At 45.0% G+C, this 21198-nt stretch overlaps 2 protein-coding genes across 13 annotated transcripts in view; both read left to right on the forward strand.

Moving 5' to 3' along the window:
* Positions 1–918: 918 nt before the first annotated feature.
* Positions 919–5797, forward strand: LOC309576302 (dimethylaniline monooxygenase [N-oxide-forming] 4-like; the record flags this gene model as incomplete). Its single annotated transcript, XM_082287508.1, has 8 exons — positions 919–1158; positions 1451–1639; positions 1984–2146; positions 2557–2702; positions 3025–3224; positions 3404–3756; positions 4016–4085; positions 5410–5797. The coding sequence occupies exons 1-8, from the start codon at positions 1027–1029 to the stop codon at positions 5795–5797; spliced, it is 1641 nt and encodes a 546-aa protein (XP_082143634.1). The 5' UTR covers positions 919–1026.
* Positions 5798–6858: 1061 nt separating this feature from the next.
* Positions 6859–21198, forward strand: part of PRRC2C (proline rich coiled-coil 2C) — a 70317-nt gene continuing 55977 nt past the window's right edge. For all 12 annotated transcript variants that reach the window (XM_082287242.1, XM_082287248.1, XM_082287247.1 and 9 more), the window contains exon 1: positions 6859–6982. The gene's annotated coding sequence lies outside the window, so the exon portion shown is untranslated. The remainder of the gene's footprint in view (positions 6983–21198) is intronic.

Genomic DNA, 21198 nt, shown 5'->3' on the forward strand with positions numbered 1-21198 from the left:
CTTGAGCACCCTGAGCTTGTCTACCCTCTCCTGAAGCCAAAGAAGGCTTCAGAAATGAGGCAGGCAACTGTGGGCATGTCGTGCCCTGTTCCTGCAGATCAAGGAGTGGCTCAGGCTAAGCTTTCAGATGCCAAAGGGTTTTTTGCACCTCCCTCATTTTTCCCTGACTTTCTTCAGTTTCCTCCAGTTCCCATTTATGTTAATTTACTTTTTGACAAAAAACTGATAGAAAAAAGTTATAAGTTACTCTTTCTGCAGACTCTGTAGTAGGAGTGTTTATTACCTAATCAAAGTTCACGTGGGTTCATTTTTTCCTAGTTTCTTTGCTTTCCAGTCAAGCTCTGTGCAGCTCAGTTTACACTCCCCAGCTTTGAGTTCCTCCCATTTATATCCAGTGTTTCCCGGGTTTCTTACCTTTTGTATATCCTGTAATCCCAGCCGTGCTTTTACAGAGCTGTCTAACTTCTGAATGGCTGCGCCGTGCTCCTGCTCAGTCAGGCATTGCTTTGCTTTTTTTCTGGTTTTAAACCCCTTTTGTTTTCAAGAGATTGCTCTTTAATGGGAAATTAAAAAGGAAAGCGTGAAAATGAGCTAGCTTAGCTGGAGTTGTTTCTTACAAAGGTTTCAGGAGGATCACCTTATGGGGGCAGAAGATAGCTGCAACTTCTTTGCATGCCCTGATTTGGGCTGGAAAAGGGAATAAATTTAAGCAGTGGAACAATGAGGTTTAAAAGTGCCTCCTTTTTTCCCCCATGAAGGAGGAGAATTCCTGGACCCCCACTGTGGGCTTACCATAGCAGGAAGGAAAATGAGCAGAATCTGTCCACAGCATTTGAATCAGGAGCTGGCCATGCCTTTCTTCAAGAACAATTTTCCTTCATGGAAAACTTCTCCTTCACCTGCAGCCAGAGAAGACCAGGGGTGTTTTGCTGGGGATGGGAAGAAGGGACTGGCATTTCTGCTGATCCCTGGGCTGTTGTGTTTCCAGTTGCTCTCACACCAGCCCACTGCCTGCTGCAGGCCAGCATGGTCCGGCGTGTGGCCGTGATCGGGGCAGGGGTCGGGGGCTTGGTTTCTGTCAAGTGCTGCCTGGATGAGGGGCTGGAGCCCATCTGCTTCGAGAGCAGCGAGGACATCGGCGGCATCTGGCACTACACGGTCAGTGTGTTCTGGGTTTGTCCCCAGGTTTGTCCCCTCCCTTGGATTCTCTTTGACTGCAGCAAAGACAAAAGGGTGGTCATGCTGTCAGGGGCTTTCCTGATCCCACTTATGGGGCTCCTCCTGACTCCAAGATGGAGAAGGAAATGGAGGGAGCAGAAATGATTGTCACTAGGTGCTAGTCCTGGTTTATTCTTTGTACCAAAATATAAGGAAGAAAAATACTCATATACTTTATGGGGAGAAAGTACTTCCCTATACACCTGGAAACAACACCACTGGCTTCACACAGGACTCCACGGCTGATAGCAGAGTCAGTGTGTACCGCTCAATCATCACCAACACCTCTAAGGAGATGTCCTGCTTCAGCGACTTCCCCTACCCGGAGGATTTTCCCAGTTACCTGCCTCACAGCCTCGTCCTGGAATACTTCAGGATGTATGCCCAGCACTTCGACCTCCTGCGGCACATACGCTTCCAGGTGAGCAGGGATCCCAAACCCCTTGGGGAGAGGAGCCATCAGTAGCTGCAGATTCCAGGTGGGACAGGACAATGCCAGCTGCCAGGCCACAAGGACCATGTGCCTTTTGCATCCTGCACACAGCCTTTAGGCCCCGTGTTTTAAATAAGGCTGCTTGAACATGGGCTTGCCCCCCAATGCCATCACCAGGAAAAAGGTACAGGGTGGGATTTAACAGCTTCAGAGGTGACATGCAGCTTCCCAGGGACCCAGCCTGCCCCCGGCAGCCCCAGCCTTTCACAGGCACATCTCTGAAACATGGTGTGATCACTGACACATGGTGTTTTGTTGGGCTTTGGTGCAAGACAACAGTTCTCAGTGTGAGCAAGCGCCCAGATTTCACCACCTCAGGCCAGTGGGAGGTGGTCACCGAGACCGGCAGTGTCCGTGAGTCCCACGTCTTCGATGCCGTCATGGTTTGCACCGGCCATTACCAGAAGCCCTACTTGCCATTGGCTTCTTTCCCAGGTAAGCCTTGTCCCAGCAGTGGGGTGTGCTGGGGTTGCCGCACACGGTTTCCCCCAGCACCCATGGGTCCCCTGGTTGTATTTTCCTCTACAAGCCTGCCTGTTCCATGAAGCCCCCCACTGGAGCAGACAGGACCCTGACCCCATGGAAATGGTGGGGAGCATTTCAGGGAATGGGAAAAACACCTTGTAAAGATGCATCCAGGCTTTTCCATTAGGATTTGCAAAGCAAGACTGAGCTGAGGAGGTACAGGAGGGTGGCATCACCCAGGAAGCCAAGACTTCCATGAGCTTCTCAGCTGCAAGCAGAGGTGGGAGGGGGAGAGTTGGGGGGTTGCAGAGGATCTGGGCACAAGGCTGGGGCAAGGAAATGTATCTGGCAGTAGGAGATGCATCCTGCTCTCTGCCTAGGCACTGAAAGTCGCTTCAAAGGCCAGCACCTCCACAGCCAGGAATACAGAGATGTGGAGGCTTTCCGAGGAAAAAGGGTCCTCGTGGTCAGCATTGGCAACACTGGCGGTGACCTCTCTGTGGAGCTGAGCCGTGTGGCTGCCAAGGTACAGCTCCATGGTGGTCCAGACAGGGACAATGAGAGCCAGGGGTTCAGGGTACCACAGGGAGCTTTGCCCTCAGGTTTTTCAATAAATTCCACTTCCAATTGAGGGCAATTGAAGAAGCTTTGCAACTCCTGAAGTTTGGGCCACCTGACGACTGGCAATTGAGGAGCTGTGGAAACTTTATAGAAGCCACCACGAGCTGTTTGGTTCATCTGGATGCCATCTCCTTCCCTTGGGATAACTCTGTGTTGGCTCAAGTGCAGGAGATGGGAGTTGCCATTCAGGGAAAAACCAACTTGCTGAGACCTGACTTCCTCCCCAGGTGTTCCTCAGCACCAGGAGCAACACATGGGTCATCAGCCGGGTCTCGGACCATGGCTTCCCCTGTGACATGGTCAGCACCACCCGCTTCAACCACTTCCTGGACTGGCTTCTTCCATCAGCCCTCACAAGGAGGATCAGGTTTCGGAAGTTCAATTCATGGTTCAACCACACAAACTATGGCTTGGCTTCCAGCAAAAGGTATTTTTTCTGATTTTTTTTTTGGGTGATCAGACAGTCTTTATGGCATGAAGTGCTCAATTTTCAGTTCTGGGGAATATTTGTGGAATAGCAAACTATGGGAGAGGAACTCTCACCACAAAAGTCATTTTGGGTCCCTCCCAGATGCTAACACTGCTGCCCTCTTTTCCCCCTCCAAGCTCCAAATTTAAGATAATTATCAATGAAGAGCTGCCATTCTGTCTCCTCTCTGGGACTGTGGTGTTGAAGCCAAACGTGAAGGAGTTCACTGAAAACTCTGCTGTTTTTGAAGATGGGACAACCGAAGAAAACATCGACGTGGTGCTCTTTGCCACGGGTTACAACTTTTCATTTCCCTTCCTCGAAGAGTCTGTTCGCAGCATCATCGACGATAACCGTTCCCTCTACAAATGCGTCTTCCCTCCCCAGCTGGAAAAGCCCACGCTGGCCATCATTGGCTTGATCCAGCTGACCGGCTCAATTATGGTGGGATCAGAAATGCAGGCCCGCTGGGTGACGGGGGTCTTTGCAGGTAGGATATGGGGGGATCTGCTGGGGTGGGAGGTTTGGGGCAGCCTGACCTGCTGCCCACAGAGCTTAGGGCATATTTCAGCTCCATGGTGGCCATGGGAATCAGTAGCATGGCAGACTCTGTACACCAGCTGCATCCCTGTATCCCTGCTGCTCCACACCTGCTCACCACACCTCAGTAAAGGTGCTGGGACCTTGGGAAGGGACTGAACATTTCCTCTTAAGATGCTGCTGGAGGTCGCTGGTTTCTCTGTTCTCAGGCTGGAACAAGCTGCCTCCCCCCAGCAGGATGATGGCTGATGTTTTGAAGAGGAAGCCACCAGTCAAAAGGTGTGTGATGCTCCTGCACTCGGGATGAAATGGGTGCTGTGTGTCAGGATATCTTCAGAGAAGGGGGGCCTGATGGCAGTCATGCTTAGGACACCCCAACTGCATTTATTACCTCACCACCTGTAGTAGTAAGGTGGGGAAATGCTCTTGTGGCTCCTTTATGGAACAAGACACCGTAAGTTGCTCTGGAGTGGTTTATGACAAGACCCAGGACCTGCAGCTCACCTTCCCTCTCTTCCCATCTCCTTTTCTCCCTCCCTTTCTCCTTCTCTGGAGATCCCCCTCTGCCAGGCCTCCAAGCCATGTCCTTATCCCCAGCATGTCAAGATGGAGGTTTGGTTTCCTCCAGACTAAGGGTGCCATCTCGTGGCTTCTCCCTCCCAAATCCAGGCAGTCGGAGACCGCTGGGTTCAGGGCCAAGCCCCATCCAGAACCCCCCTTGGAGCCGGGCAGTGTGGGTGGGGGACAGGGGGGACAGTTTGTGTCAGTTTTTGGCAGTATTCCATAAAGCCGCTGTGTGTGGGGGAGCTAACAGCCTGCCTTGTCGGCACTGGGATTTTACAGGAGGTCAAGATGTGTCCATGAGGACGTGGGGTGGGTGATGCTGGATGTGCTGCCTTGCAGGAGCAAGGAAGGGACCTCGGGTTGCAGGCTGGGTTAGGTCTGCCAGCAGAGCAGGGCTGGCTCATGGGACACTGGTGCAAAACTGGGACATAACAGAGCCACGGGGATGATGACTGGGAGCCCCAGTGACTGCACCACAATGCTGTTATGCAGAAATATGGAAGCCTGAGGTGCAAGGGAAACAATCTTGAGCCTGTTTCAAATTTCCTGAAGCAGATTCAGCATGTCCTCCCTCCTGTGAAGGAGATAAGGCTTCAAGCAGAAAAATCCTGGAGGTCCCTCCCAGCATGGGACGCTTTCTGCATCTCCCAGATTTTCCCAGTCCCCTTGGCATTCCTATCTCTGAAAGTCTACAGCTCTACTTCTCAAAATCAGCCAAATCCCTGAACCTCAGGGAAGGACATAGCAGGGGTACTTGTGGCATTACAAGGACAGTACTGTTAAGTTAGAACTGGTTTTGGAGCCACAACTATGCTGCAGAGACAAAACAAGCTTCTCCTTATCCCCTGCCCTGGGTAACTGCTGGGACCAAGCCACAGAGGCTCTTTCAGGGCCTTTAGCTTTATTTGGGGCTGAAAGAGCTCTGCCCCAGAGACAGGGGCTCACCTGATGTCTGAGCCTGATGCTTTTGCTTTCCATGGAGCTGGGGACTGAGATAGGATGATGCTATCTGACTTTCATTTCCTATGTCCCATCAAAGGAATCCATCTGAGAGGGAAAACCTGAAGATGAGTTTTATCAGCTACACAGACGAAATCGCTGCATGTGCTGGTGTAAAGCCCAGCGTGTTGAGGCTGCTCCTGACAGACCCCCAGCTGGCCCTGGCCGTCTTTTTTGGGCCCTGCTCACCCTACCAGTTCCGGCTGGTGGGACGGGGCAAGTGGAGCGGGGCCAGAGCTGCCATCCTGACTCAGTGGCAGCGCACACTGAAGCCCTTGAGAAGTCGGGTGGTGGATGACAATTCTGACAGCTCATCTGGCTGGCACTGGATGTGCCTCCTGGCTCTGCCAGCAGCTCTCACAGCAGGTTTTCTTTTTTCTAAATATCCCCAGCCAGGCTGGAGCCCCTGGGCAGGTCCCCAGCTGTAGAAGAAACCTGGAGAGCCCCAGTGCCAGGTGAGCTGGGGACTGCAAAAGCTGTGCCACCGCCAGGTGCTGTCAGAGGGCTGGAGCTGGCCCAGCACCAGCAGGAGCCTGGACCCTGGGGCTGTCTGGTGCCCATACACCTCCTGCTGCTGTTTCACCAAGGGTGATACGGAATGTTCACTCCAAACCATTTGGGGATGAACTAGTGAACTTGAGGCCGGCCTCCCTCCCCTCTGCTCAGCCAGAGCTTCCTCCCTAAAACTTTGGCAAGACCCACAGTAGGTTGAGATTCTATGAAACATGAACTGTTGAGAGCTATTTGTGTCTGGTAACTTTTGGGACATAAAGGAGGGAGCCACAAATAAACTTCACAGATTTGGTCTTTGCTAATGGTTTTATTAATAGCTTATTATCAGGTTGTGTGAAGTGGACCCCAAGTTGTGGCAGAGGGGAGAGTCTTGCCCTTATATATATATAAAATACATATTTTATATATAACCTATATAATGTATGGACGAAATGCTATATAGGCTAATATATAGATATATAATAAATTATACGTACAGTGACAAATGCAAGCAAGCAAGTATCCCTGCCATTGCCCGAGCAGCCTCAGGCTTACAGGAAACCCTGAATCCCACCGATTCAGAGCCTCTCCACCCCTCCCTGTCTGCCTTCATCGAGGGATTTCGCTACAAATCCGGCGGACGAGCTGCAGCCGATTCCCTGCGGGAAAGTGTCTTTCCCCTCCGAGCCGTCCGTCCCTCATCCCACCGCAAGAGCCGTGGGGACGGGGATGGGGATCCCAAAGGGGATGGAGACGCGGAAGGGCATGGGGAAGTAGACCCAAGCGAGGTTCGGGATGGGAACCGGGATAGGAAGCCGGACGGGGCCGGGATGGGAACGGGGTCCGCGCGCGCCCCGCCCTCCGCCCCGCGCCGCCAGGGGGCGCACCTGCCCCCATGCGCCCGCTCGACTGCGGCACGGCGTGGTCACGTGACCGGAGCCGTGGGGGCGGGGCCGACGGTGCGCGCTGTGCGTGGTGACGTCATACGTCGTTGGCGCCCGGCTTGGCCGCCCGCCATCTTGGCCCCTGTGTGGAAGCGGCCGAGGCGGCGGCGCCGGGAGAGGCAGCGGCCCCGCTGGCACCGGGACCCGCGGGCAGCCGAGCGCCGCGCTGCGCGCCCGGTAAGCGGCGAGGCTCCTCCCCTTCACCGCGGCGGAGTGCGGGCCCGCGTCGCGATACGGCGCCGGCAGAAGCGGGCGGGCGGCCTGCGCCGCATGGCCCCGGGCGGGGGCGGCTTCCGTCCGGGCGGGCCCGCGGCCGGCGGGTGAGGGGCGCCCCGGGCCGGCCCCGCTGCCGGGCGGAGCTGGGCGGGCAGCGGCGCCTGGGCGGCCGGGCCGGGGTGCATTGGGCCGCCCCTCATCGGTGCCCGGCGCCGGCCGCGCCCCGCCGGGCACGGCCCGGGCCGCGCCCGGGGGCGGCGGGAGGGGCGGCTGTGCTGGGACTGCTCCTGCGGGGGTGCTGCTTCCGTCTCCCTCCCTGCTTTTTGCCCCCCATTTCCCCCCTTTATCTAACGGCTCGCGGTCTTCCCCTCCTTTTTTTCATCTCTCCTTCTTTCCCTCCCTTTCTTGCTCCTGTGGAGATTCCTCGAGAAACCCGCCGACTGCTGCGTGCATTTGCGCTTACTTTGTGGCTGTGATTCTGCCTGCAGAAACGCGGGGGGAGAGCAGCCTTTTCTTGCGGGGTGCTGGAGGCAAGGCGCCTTGGTTTCCAAGTCTGAAATACGCATCCGGGGCTCTTTCACTCTTGGCCTACGGTAAAAGGCGGTTCTTGGGTGGTTTGATGTAGGACTGAGTAAAGGAAGGCATTGTTTGTGCTCCCAGGCCCAGGATTTGTAGGGGTGGGGTGGTCAGAGCCAGGGGTGTTCTCATTGATAGCGCTTAAAGGATGGTGAGATGACACGGCTGAAATTCAGGCACTTGGTCTGCAGTGGGCAGAATGCAGTGGGTGATGGGATGCATCACCCAGGGATGCAGGGATTGAAAATTTTGAGGCTGAAAGTGGCCCATTTAATTTCCAGTTCGGGCCCTCTTTCTGGGCCCATGCATGAGAGCATAGGGCTGGGCATTGAATGAACATTGCAATTTTTCTTTCCTTTTTGTGTTTCACGTGGGTGTTCTGTAAATATGTTCTTTGGTGGAAGGTCTTGAAGTCTGTATGTTCGAGGAAGGACCATTTTTCCTTGTTGCCCTGATTACTAGGGTTAGATAGCTACATTACTGGAAATTAGCGGTATTTCAAACTGAAGGAACGGGGCTGTAATTTTTAGTAGTTTTATTTATTGTGCAACAAGGCACCAGGCCTGCTTGGTGTCTCATCTTAAAGAGCTCTGCTCAGACAAGAAACTGCTTTCGAAGGGGCAGGAAACAGGACATGATCTCATTTGTCCATGTATGAGAAACAAAAGGATTGACCTTAAATACTGGCTGGCGGGAGCTGTATGTGGCTGTCAAGTTTTTTTTAAATTATGTAGTCTAGAGAATTTTTCTTCATTAATTTTGTGGTGTTTCAATGTAATTCTGCAACTGTTTTCTTGGGACTAAAGAATCTCAAAGATTTGGGAGTTACTTGAACTGGATCAGTGTTCCGTGGAAAGGTGGTTTGGTGATGTGTGCTTGAGAGGTGGCTCTTTAAACTGAAGTGAAAGCTCGGTTCTCTCCTAGGCCACTGCTTGGAGACCAGGATTGAGGCCTCTGCCACCTAAAACTCTGCCTTGGTGTGTGGATATGTTCCTTGTATGAAGTTCTTGGGTTTTGTAAATAATAGCCCATGAGATATGTATAAATCAATATACAGTTGCTTCTGTGAGTCTTGCTAATATAAATATTCTCTGTCTTGGTAGTTTAGTAGTAATTTATAATAACTTTGCTCTCATTTAGACTTTCCATAATCGGAACCCTAGATTTTAGTAGAGCAGAACAGTTACATCAGTCTCCAGTTTTAGCTTGGACTCCTGCTCCAAAGCTACAGATTTATGGGATGCATCTTCCATAGGTCCTGTTTCCCCACATCCTGGAGTGTGCTAGGGAAAGTGAAACAGGCCCCAGTGAGCAAGGGAAAGATGATGCAATTCAGAAGGGAACTCCTGTGTGGGTTTGGGGCTGTCTGAATGCTGGGTAGCAATTAACAGAAAGAATGTAAGTCAAAGCAGCGATTATGTTGTATGGGGTTCACTTCAGCCAGGTATCCTATGGTACTGGGAGTACAAGCCCTCTGTTCCAGACTGTTTTCCAGGCTAAGGAATGGAAGGGATGTGAGAACAGAGAGAGGGTAGAAAGTGTCGACTAAATACCATATAAGGGGTGGTGTGGATAAAATGATGAGATAAAATTCTTGCAGAAGAATTAAAGCCTTGCACAGTGTGCTCTTGCAGAGGATCAAACCCTTGTGTAGTGGACTGGGGATGTGAGAGAAGGAAAAACGCTCCTCTTCCTTCTGCTGCAGGAGGAGTTGGACATCTTCAAAGGCTCATGGAGTAGTAGAGGGTTTGAGGGGGAGAAACTCCGCCCTGAAAATGCACCACCTTCCCACTAGTTGAGGATGGATGTTGGGCTTGTAATGACGGGACTGCCAGTGGTGATTTACTGGTAGAACCAGTTCATCTTCTGTAGGAAATTTTTCCTTTGCTCAGCTTCATGCTCTCATTGGTTTTTGGGTCTGGGTTTTACAAAACCTAGTAGAAGCTTACGGATGAAAGCAGTGTAAAAATAAAAGCTGAAATTGGTGTGAGGAGGTGGGAGAAAATAATAATCTGAGTATCAGTGAAATGAAAATGGAGTGCACAGGAGTCTAAAAAAATGCATCAAGAGCAGAGGAAGATGAAGTCCTAATAAAAATCAGATGAAGACAGCTTGTATGTCTATGAAGAACAGGCTAACAGAAATAGACTGTTTTTATTACAAATACCTCAGCCATTACATAACATTCTAAGTAAATGCTAACGAGCTCGTCTGTTACAGATTGCAAACACATACTAAAGGGAGAAACTGTTTAACATTCACATTGTTCGTGGTTTAAATTATCTGACACCGTCTTGATCAACGGTAAAATTGGAGTGCAGAATCAACATTACATGTCTTCAGTCTGAAGTATGATAGTGATAAATTTTAACTGATATGTATTTGAAAATAACATGGGCTTCATTTTCAGGGTCTTCCAGCATCAGAGACAGGAAGGACTGCACTTTATATTCAGGTACAACAAAGGCACAAGTACTGCCTGAAGAACTGGGGCATCACCCAGTCCTGGATAACTGAGAGAAGAGGGGTCTCTTAAATACCAATTTAAATCAGTGTACAGCTGATTCCTAAGTGAAATGGCAGCCTTACTCGATTTTACTTAGCTGGGCTATAAAATTGTAGTTCAGCAATGACTAGGCTGCCCATTTTTTGCTGAACGTCTTGCTTAAGTTAGCAAATCAAACTTCCTCTGCTTAGAAAAGCAGCCCTTTTTAGGCTGTCCTGATGAAATCATGTAAACAGCTATACCTTGGTTTAAAATTCATATTTCTTAAGCATGTGACTGTTCCTAGATTTTATTGTTTATAAATTTGAACTTACAGTTTAAATCTACGGTCATAATTTTAAGGAATGTTTGCAGGAGTAATGATTTAGGATGTACTTTAACTGATTTGAACCTTCAGCTAAGGTGGAAGTGCAGCAACATTTTTTTGTTTGAGAAGCCAGTAATTTCCTCCTGTTAAAGACTTGATATTCCTTTAGGACTTCTGTTTCAGACTCACCAGGTATTCCTCTAGAGGACCTCTGTCTTAATATCAATGAATTGGTGCTTTCATTTTGAAAAAGAATAAATATTGTATTTACAGGGCTTGTTTTTAGTTGTGTTTAGGATAGTCTGTGCTTTGTATATAGGTGCACAGCAGAAGTCCTCTAATGAAAAGGATCAAGAACATTTTCTCTTCCCAGTGTTTGTAAATAAGAAAGATGTATTTTAGTGAAAAAAGCTTGCCTTTGGCTTGTGGCATTTCTGAGTGGTTACTTTGCTGGAGTCACCTTGGTTAGGAGATGTTTTTCATGCCACAGATGAAGCTATCAGCATGGACAGAGCTTTGTAGGACACACATAGCTTTGGATAACAAACAGTTCCTTGATAAGTATTTTGATAATGTATTGAGCCTGAATTATTTACTGCATCTTGAAAGCAAAGTGTCAAGGGACGTGTGGGATTTTTTTTTTCTAAGCAGAATAAACAGAGAATCAAGAGCAAGTGAGGATGTTAAACTTCGTCTGCAGCCATTTGGCAGATGCAAGTTAACTTCCACGGAAAATGGATTCTGTAGTGCTGAAAGACAGATGCATAAATCTGGGTATGCTGATAAGGCTTTTCTAATTTAGCTTCTCATCTTTTTTTTCCCCTTTTTTGTAACAAGGCGTGGTCAAATCCAGTCTAAAGCAGAGGGCTGAAGTCAACCCTTACTGTAATAAACCAGTGTGGTCCAGAGCTGTTGTCGGTGTGGTGTTGGCAGCTGCATCTCTTACATGCTGAGCATTCTTTAGTGAACAAGGAGATGTGTCTGTTCCAAGAAATTAGTGAGTCACAGGGAAAAGCATGTAGCCAGAGATCCAGAGATAATGGGCAGCAGGTAGAAGAGACCGTGAGCAGCTCTGAGCTCTCTCCAAGCTGGACCAGACGGAGGAGCAAATTCCACCACCTTTGTATGCACTGAGTGAAATTTTTTTACTGGTGCTGTCAGTGTGTTACAAGCTGGTGCATTTGGCAACCCTGGCTCTCACTATCATGGTGGGAGTATCTTAAAAGCCTTCAAAACACGCTGTAACATCTCTTTAATACAGAGAAGAAATTATTTTTGATGCACATGAGTCAGGTTAGGAATATGGTAGGAGTAACAGGCAGCAAAGAATTCAGGCAAGGTGGGAAGTTTTGAACGTGGTGACAAATAGCTTAATTCATTGCATAACTGATTAGAGTAACTGTTCTGAACTTTTTTTTTTAATAATGGTGGGGTTGTACAAGTCTGTACAAAACTGTTTGTTCTGTAGGTTTCTGCTGTTGAGTGCTTCCATCTTCAGGTTGGACCCTTCAACAACAAAAAAAGGTTGAGAAGATGAACAGGAAAGAATTGGGGAAAAAAGCTAGCAAAGAGGGGATTCGTTTTGGCACGTGTTCTAAAGAGTGGAAGTTGTTAAGGATGTAGCCCTAGCGTGGTTCTTGTGCACTGTCAAAATATTCTCAAGGAGCTCATGAACAGAGGATCTTGCCTGAACATTATTTCAAAGCAACTTCTAACAAATTTCCAAAATAAAACCTCAGATGTAATTATTTGTTATTTAAGGATTAACTTAGGAATAAGGGCTTTGGAAAAACAAGTTACGTATAAGAATTTTTACTTATTTGCAGTTTAAAGATGCAAAAAAGTATGATGTGGAGGGAAATCCACTGCTCAAAGTTGTGGTTCCTTGGGAAGAATGCTGAAAAAAGGTGTCACTTCCTCTGTGAAGAAATATTAATTATTTCAGTAGGGCTTGGAAATTGTGGTAAAGGAGCAGGAAATGGAAGTTTTGAGATTCCTTGAATTATTCACAGCAAGAGTGGCTTAACTTTTTTTTCTTAATCTGTCCTGCCCTCTTCCGCTGTCCAAGTCTGCATGGGGTGGGTGGGAAGGGTTGAAAATATGCCACCTGTTCAATGAGGCTTTGTAATAAAGTGTAGGGGCTTTTGGAGTAAGTATTAAAGTGAAAGGGAAAAATGGCATAGTGAAAAGATGAGTATTGGCTGTAAATGGCTGCAGCTTCTGTTCGTCTGTCGGGAATCTGGTCTGTTTTCATGTACTTACTGATTTTCTTTCATCAGCTTCCTAAAAGAGGAAGCATTTTGCACCAACTTATCACTGGGACTGACTTCAGGAGTCAACTCCGGGTCACCTCAGCTGTTTCTGGTAACTTCCCCCAGATAGCACCTGTAGAGGAGCAGATTCTGAGCCCTGCTCAGCCTGCACTGGAGTCAGACGTGTCAGCAGTTGTCAGGCTGCTTCTGTAGCCCCACCGTGGATTTGTCTTCTGCCCCCCTTTTCTCAGCCTGACACAGCAGCCACTACTCAGGATGCCACCAAGGAGGCCTCTCCCTATGTCACTTTGGGTGTGGGAAGAAGGGGTTTGCTGATATTTTTGTCTTTTCAGGCTTCTGCTGGATAGTGTGATTCAGTTGAGCAAGAAACAGTGGTGCTTGTGACAGTATGCTAAGTGTGTTTGTAATTTTTTAAGGGACTGTTTGTGTTCCTAACCATTAACAGATGCCTTTACAGAGAGCTGCTCTGGTCTGGATAAGCTGATCTAAATTAGCTGTTAAGAAGCCTGGTGAATAGCTATAATTTTTTTGGTTAAAAAGACTTCTGACAGGTAAGACAGGTCATGTTAACCTTCTGTATTCAGAGAAGAGTGCTACCTACCAACCTGCTGTTGGAATCCTGTACTTTGATAGCAGGTACACAGCTTGTTTCTGCAAGATTTTGCTTTAATTTATTCCCTTATCTTGTGCTCAAATAGGCAGTGATTCAATTTTGTGAGCTTTGAAGTTTTCTCATTCTTCCAAATAATGGAAATTTCTTTAATAAATGGTTTTGCAAATCTTAAAAATAAGTCTCATTTGACATCTGCAAGTTGAAAAGCTAATTGGGTGAAAGCACTTACATTGTTCTGTTCCCAGAAATAATGAAAACGCATATCATTACGATGCTCTCATTAATTCTATAGAAACTGGTTTTGGGGGTTTTTCTGGTCCTGGCTTCCTTCCAGAACTTCCAAACTCCTGCCTCAATTAAAAATTCACAATTTGTAAAGTTTCTTAACCAACTGCATGAAACCGGAAAATCAAAAATCTGTCTTGCAAAAAATTTGCTTAATGCTTAGTGACAAAGAAGTCAGAAGAGACTTGTAAAGTCATTGTCAGGCTAAGAAGAAATAAAATAGCCTGCTCTAGGAGTGACCTGCAAAGAAATCTGGGATGTTAGGTTTTCAGAAAAAAATACATTTTTAGTTGAAATGTTTGATAATCTAGTGAAACGTCTAAACTGTAATCTATGTCTAAGGATTATCAGCACATGGCCAGAATAGCTGTGTTGGGTTAGTGCATCGGCTTTGTGCAGTGCTTGTTCTGACTTAGATGGGACATTCACTGTCAGTCTCTTTACTGGAATGTCTTGAAAAATCCTTTCTGGCAAAGAAAGTTGGATAATTTGAAAATGGGCTGGCTGGCACTTGAAGGAATGCTTCTAATACAGTTACTGGTAGTTACTCCTCATTTGCACTTGAGCTGTGGTTGTGGTATTAAGTTTCTCTCCACTGGTCTGGTTCATATAGAACAAATGAGTAAATGAACTGGACATTTGCAGTACCAGTGGAGGCTGTGCTGTATTTACCTGGTCAGTATATTCCACGGTGTGGTGTTCTCATAGCCTACAGTTTGTAGTCTTTTCGGCCTCTGGGAGCTTTTTATTCATGTGTCAGCGAGAAATAAGATTTGTTTTGCATTGCTGCCTTGCTGTGCCTCAACCCAAACTGGGAATTGCTCTGAAAAGAACTGGAAACTTGTTGGACAAGTCTGATGGTCGTTTCTCTTGGAGTCTGCAAGCAGAAGTGTGGAGAACTATTTCATTAAGCATGGGTTCCACATCACCTCCGTCATCAGTGGGAAGCTCTCTGGGACAAAGGCAGCCTTACAAAACTGTGACTGTAAATACAGAATAAGATATGCTGGATGAGTGTTGAGGCTGGTGTGCTTCTACCAGGATCAGTGGACCATTTCAGTAGACAGGAATGCTGAACCCAAGTGTGCATTTGGTCTAATGGCACATCCAGGGTTTCTGATTCTCGTGATTTTGTGATGCCTGTGCAATCAGGTTCACAGCTTCAGCCTTTAAGTCCATTCTCTGTAGTATTTGAATGTAAGCCAGTTTCATCCGTCTGTTAGCCTAAAGAACTACTCCTCATGTTACAAAGAAGTTTGAGAAAAATTACCAAAGTAAGTTTTCTTTACTCAGAAGCCAAATCTGAGTCACTTCTATCTACGTGTTTTAAGCCAGTCATCAATTTTTTTTTGGCTAAGGATTTGATACTCAAGGCTTAGTGTGGACATCATGTGTTTCACTTCTTCAAGGTACTTGACTACCCGAGTAAGTATGGGAGAGGATTTCTGTAGGAGTCTTAGTTGCTTAAAAGTGCTGCTGCTTTAGGTGGCAGATGTTGGGTTTTCAGTTCAGAACAGTAGAAGAGCTTTCGTTAAAACTCTCTGGTGATACTTGTACCATTTTTATTTATTATCTAACCTCTGTAAATTCAAAGAATTACCAGACACCAAATTCACTGAAGGGACTTCATTAACTTGACCTAGTTTGATACTCCACTTTGATAATTGATACTTTTTAAAATAAATTTTTATTTTAATTGTAGTTATCATTAAAATACAAATAACAGTAATTATAAAGTAATTATACAGCTAAAGCAGACAGAGGTATTACATCTTCTGCATGTGCAGTAGTTGAGAACTGAATATTTTTAGGGAGGAGCTTACTAATTTCAAGGTTTTAAGAATAGCTGTATTTATGCTTGAGTGCATCTCTGCATTATCTCCTTACTTCCTTGTAAAAGGCAGAAGTAAATGTTAGCTGTGTTGGTGAACAGCTTCCCTTATCCAGAAAGCTGGAGACCAAAATACGGGCCATTGGTGTAAAACATGGAAGAAAGTGACAAACACTGAAAGCATTGAATTCCTGGGTAACTGCATTGTTGTAGGTGATATTTAGATAGTACCTGTCAGAATACTGAACACCTTTATTTGATGCTCTGAATATAAATACGCAGAAATATTAGACTAAATTAAATGAAAACTGCCCTGTATCCCCCCCGAGTTCTTAAATAGCTGCACTGGCATCATTCTGCCTGTGAGGGGAGGGAACTGTAATCTCTCAGTTACCTGAGGTTGCTTAAAAAGGAGAAGATTTCATAAGCAGTACAAGTATCAGAAATTATCTTAGCTGAAAGAAAGCAGCTGTGTGACACATGAAAATATTCTGTGCATTTTTGACAATTTTATTGCCAGTGTGAGTTTAACCTGTCTGTGGCTTTTTAATCCCTTGTTATATGGACACATATAAGTCATGCTGATTCTGATTGATTCTACTGACCAGGCTTCCTGTGGCAGGGCTGTTCCACAGGATTATGGTTTCTGTGCATGTCCAGTGAAATATTCATGCACATATAGTTAAATATATATTAAAATCTATGGAAAGAGACAAATTTGAGGTTTGCTGTAGTTGGATCTGTGGGGTTTTTAATTATATTTTCTTCTCAAGAAAGCACTGGGAAAAAAAATGAATAGAACTGAGATTTTTTTTTTCCCCCTGCAGTATATGTCCTAAAAGTTTGGTTAGTGCCATGTTAGTCTTAAAATGCTCCTAACAAAAATCCTCTGAGCTGTTGTGGTTCATTGCTGGTTTTCCTGTTGGCAAGCCAGGTTTTAGGTGATCAGTATTTCTCCCCAAAAAATCAGTTCAGCAAGTTGCCTTGCAGGCTAAGGCAGCAGATTTGCTTTCTCCATAGATTGCTGGTTCAAAGTAATATACGCTTTGTGGTGAAGATAGTTTCTGTGTAGACTTTTTTTGTGGGTGGCTAATTTGGGTTGTTTTTCATTGCTTAGCTTAGTAGCTCTATTTAGACTGTTGTTGGATGTCTGTTAGAATGGATGCAGACATACTTGTGGATGCTCATTTCTGGCATCCACAAACTCCATTTTTAAAAGATGCATCTGTGGGATAATGCCCTAAAATGGCTGTCTTCTGACATGGTCTGTTTTCCACCTGACATACTTAGTCTCGGTACTGTTTTGGAATGACTTTCTTAGGCTTTAAAGAGAAGTTATTTGAAGAATGATTGCACTAACAGAGCCTGCTTTGCTACAGCTTTGTCTCAGGATGGATTGTCTTGGTTCTAGTGAGCAGAACTAATTTTGATTTTTTTTTCCATTTGGGGGCTATTAACTCCTCTGTAGGTTGTGCCTGTCCTACAGTTCTCCCACTGAGGTGATGGATGCAAAGAAGGTAGTGATTAAAGAGTTTTCCTACTCTGCTTCCAGTCTCCATGGATTCTATAGAGTCAATGCAATCAGTGCATTGTGTACCCTCTTTCAAGCTCTGCTGAGAACCAGTGAGCCCAAAATCTAGAGATGGAAAAGTGTGTTAGTGATGCTTTCTAAGGAAACAAAACTTGGTGTAGATTTTGTTCAAGAATGAATTGCAGTGAGATCTACCCAGAACTCTTTAAAGATTTGAAGAGCCATGATGGAGGTACATGAAAAACAAGCTTGAAGTTCCCAAAGTTTTCCTGCAATTTTCAGCCTGCTTAGCAGGAATCTGCTTGATAATGAACCTTGCTACGAATGGCACTTGGAGGGAAGGGAAATCCTGACTTGAGAGGCTTTATTAGATACTTAGATTTGACAGAGACTTCTTTGCTACCCAAGCATTCCTTGAGGTTCTCCAAGCTTATTTTCATGTCATATTAACCTGACTAGTGCTGAAGTTCTTAAGAATTCTTAATAGTGGGCTAAATGGCCAAAACGTTCATTTGTTTTGTTGTTACATTTTTGTAAATAAAAATTTGGCTGAAAGTGTTGGTCCCAGAGTGGTACTTTGGGCACTACAAAGTTGAAATTGTAAGGTCATCAATAAGAGGTTGTTGATGTGTATTGTCTATAAACATCCATGTCAGAGAAGTGAAGTCAGTATGTTTAATTGTAACTCCATTATTTATTTGTGTGCAGCCTTCTCTGTGGAAAACCACATCCAAAACCCATATATTCAGTAATTGCACAGTATTGTGGAATGTGATTTTAAATAGAGTTCCTTGATAATAGGTTACAAAAAGCATGAAGAAGGCTTTCCTGGGTTCCAAGTACTTTGACTACAGTATCTTCTGTTTCTTTGTTTTAAATCTGCATTATATTTCTGTAATTGATTTAAACTGGTGTCTTTTCTGAAGATCACACAGTTGTTTTTCAAAAATTAGTATCCAGCTGGAGATTATGCCCAGGTTTTTCAGTAGCAGGCAACTTCAGTTCTAGAATCTAAATCTGCCAGACTTCCAGTTGAAATTAAATCTTTCTGTCTGAAATTTTTAATGCCACATTTTTGCATGCAGTGAAATTTTTTTGAAATTACTAACAGTGATTTGGGAGCATCTGCCTCCAACACCTATTGAATATGTGGTAAAAACCGTTTAATTTTGTTGTTTGGGGTTTTTTTGGTTTTGTGTTTGTTTTGGGGGGGCGGGGGGGGTTGTTGGTTTGGGGTTTTTTTTAGTTGTATTTGGTTCCAGGATTTACCAGAACCACATTGTTCAGTATCCCAGAAACAAAGCTGTTCTTAGAAAAGTGAAGTTATGGCTGGATACAAATAACAGATTTGTATATGGTGGTTTTTATCCTTTAACCACTTTCAGTGTGCTTAAAATAGTGTACAAAAATTCTTCCTGGATTGGTTCCTTGGTTTCTGTTTGAGAGAGGTGCTAATGTGTCCCAGTTATGAGTAAACTTCCATGTAGTATTTTTGTGATGTTTCCCACTTCACAGATGGGCATTTGAGGCACTGAGAGAGTTCAAGGTTCTAGGAGATATCTTCAGCTGGTTTGAGTCTTGAGTGGTGGTGCTCTTTGCCTGAAGTCATTCCAGTTCATCTTTCTCCGTGTTTGGCCAAAGTACAGCCCTTGGGATAGAGGTGACAGGGACTAGATATCCTTGCTGCATTGAATAGGAATTGTGAGAATTATTCCAGTATTTGCTTAATGTTTTTAAGACTTCAAAGCCCTGGGAAACTCCTGTACAGGCTACCTGTTCTGATTGTGTGCTTGTAGGCTAAATAGGGGTGGGGGTTTAAGATGAAAGGACTGTATTAAAGCTAACTGTTACACTGCTGGTGAAGTCTCTTGACATGTTAGGCTTGTGTAAAAAAATCCAGACTTCTTTTGTCTTGGTAGGGGTTTAAAAATGCAGTGTGTAAAAATATGGATTGAGAGAGTTTGTCATCTGGTCAGACAAGAGTTTCTGAGTTAAGTTGTTAAATGTTTTATTCTTCTTACCCTTCAGTCCTCAAAAGTGACCTCAAAACATGTAATATTTTACCTTGTTTAATCATGTAAGACTTTTTTCTGAAGCAGAGGTGACACCTTTTTGAGTCTGCTGTTGGCTCTGATGGAACACTGTGCAAAGTTTACAGACATAATAAATTGTATCATTGAATTCTAAACAAGTCATTTAGATGAGTTCTGAAATTATCAGGAGAGCTAGGAACTTAGTGGAAAAGGCCTGTGTGAGATGTGTGGGGGTTTTACTATTACTTTAAAAACATGTTTTTGCAGTCTGGAATATACTGCATTCGGTTTGTTCTTGTACCAGCTCTAAATGTCTAAGAGGGTACAAAGGGAGATCAGGATATCTAGAATTTGTGGCAGCTACTTTGTGTGCTATTTTCTGTACACAAGCTTCTGAGTTCCTTGCAGAATCTAAATAAGTCAACCAGTTGGAGTCTGAAAAAATAATCTGGTACAGAAATTACAGTAATAATTTTAACCCTCAAATCTTAAGGCCATGGTGAAGGTCAGTTGACTTATTTGATAACATTGCAGGGCAGCTAAAAGGTAAATGTTTGCTCCAGAATCCTGGGAGCATTATGCTTTCTGTAATTGTGCATAATAGTAGCTGTAATCAGTCCGAATGAACAGCTGACTTGCTTAAATTTCTTAATAGTGCAGTGAACCCTGCCGAGTGCCATTATGGCTTGTACTGTTCCCTGTCCTTCTGTTGGCTGTCACTGTGCTTACTTAGCTTGGGTAAGTGCTTCTGACATCTTTTGTGTGTTTTCAGAGGTGCACACAGCTGCCTCGTGTTATTCACAGCACAGAGCCTAAACCTAGTCCACAGCAGCACTTCACTTCTAAAAAATTGACTAATAATAACAAAATATATAAATGTTGGGCAAATTGAGAATCACTTGGGGAGGAAAGTACTTGCCGGTGTATTGTATACACAAGTTAAATGTGTCCTGTGTTGAAACACCTTGTAGGTGGTTCTACTGAGGGAGTGATTGCAATGCTCAGGTATGGGAATGCAGCATATACAACTAAAGCTTGAATGAAAAGGCAGGGGTTTGGAGCTGGGTAGTTTTACATGGCTCAAAATCATGCAACTATCTCTGCATGTGTGTTGTTAGATGGCACTGAGTGCTTGTTTAATGTGTGACTTGGCAGGTATGTTCGTAGAAGGCCACATGGGCTCTTCATAGGGAGGATTTGTCATCCCTGGCTTGAGTACCTGGTCTAAAGTCTTAATTTTGCAAGAATATCTTCTTTGGCAACCAGTATCAGGTCTAAATGTAGTTAAATATATATATATTATATTACTGAATATATTGACCTGCCTAATTGAAATTATTTATTTTGTGCAAGTCAGATTACCAAGGAACGTGCAGTTTTAATCATTGTAAAATACTCAGTTTATTTTTCTGTGTAGTATAAGTTTGGAAAAACTTGTCAAACTATGAGTTTTAATAGTATAAAAAGCATAGAGCTCAATAGTAATGAGCAGACTAATTTTTGTAAATTTAACATAAAAAGGTATTTTTGGGGAATGCGTTCACTGTCTTCTGTTCTTGAAGCTGTCAAATGTTTTAGAAAGAACGGTTGTTACAGTTAAGATCTGCCCAAGTATGAAGTCTGTCTTGCTCTGTAAAGAGTGTTATGATTAAGATTTTCCGTGTTTCATCTCTACCAGAGGGGTAGGCTTTGGAAAATATGATCAAAGATTATCTTAAACCACCTCAAATTGCTTTTTGCTCTGTCTGCATTGTTGGGGCTTTGCTGCTGTTGAGAATTTTTTTGTTAAAAAAATGACCCAAGTTGTCTTTTTTTTGTTTGTTTTGTTTGCCAGCTTTTAGACTTTTCACCATTGTGAAGCTACTTCTTGTTTACAAACTCCTTGGCTGGGATGAGTCTTGGGCTGAAAATTAGAACTCTGTATGAGTTGTTTGCACTTGAAAGAACGTGTGAGCATGGTGATTATAGTGTATGACTTGGTACAGTTATACGCTCACCTGAAACCTGGTTTGTCACCCTGTGCTCCTGGCACTTATCTGCCCAGCGCCTTCTCTGACACTCCCGAATGATTGCGGTGGACTCTTTATGATAAATACTGAGGCTGGGAGCAGAGAGTAACAGAGGAGTCAAAGGGACAGAGTCTGCCAGGTTCTTTCACAGACATTTTACTGAACACCTTATGGTAAACTGAGTCTCCTTATGGAAGAAAAAGGCTGATGCAG

Source organism: Coloeus monedula (assembly GCF_965178545.1).
Source record: "Coloeus monedula genome assembly, chromosome: 9".
NCBI lineage: Eukaryota > Metazoa > Chordata > Aves > Passeriformes > Corvidae > Coloeus > Coloeus monedula.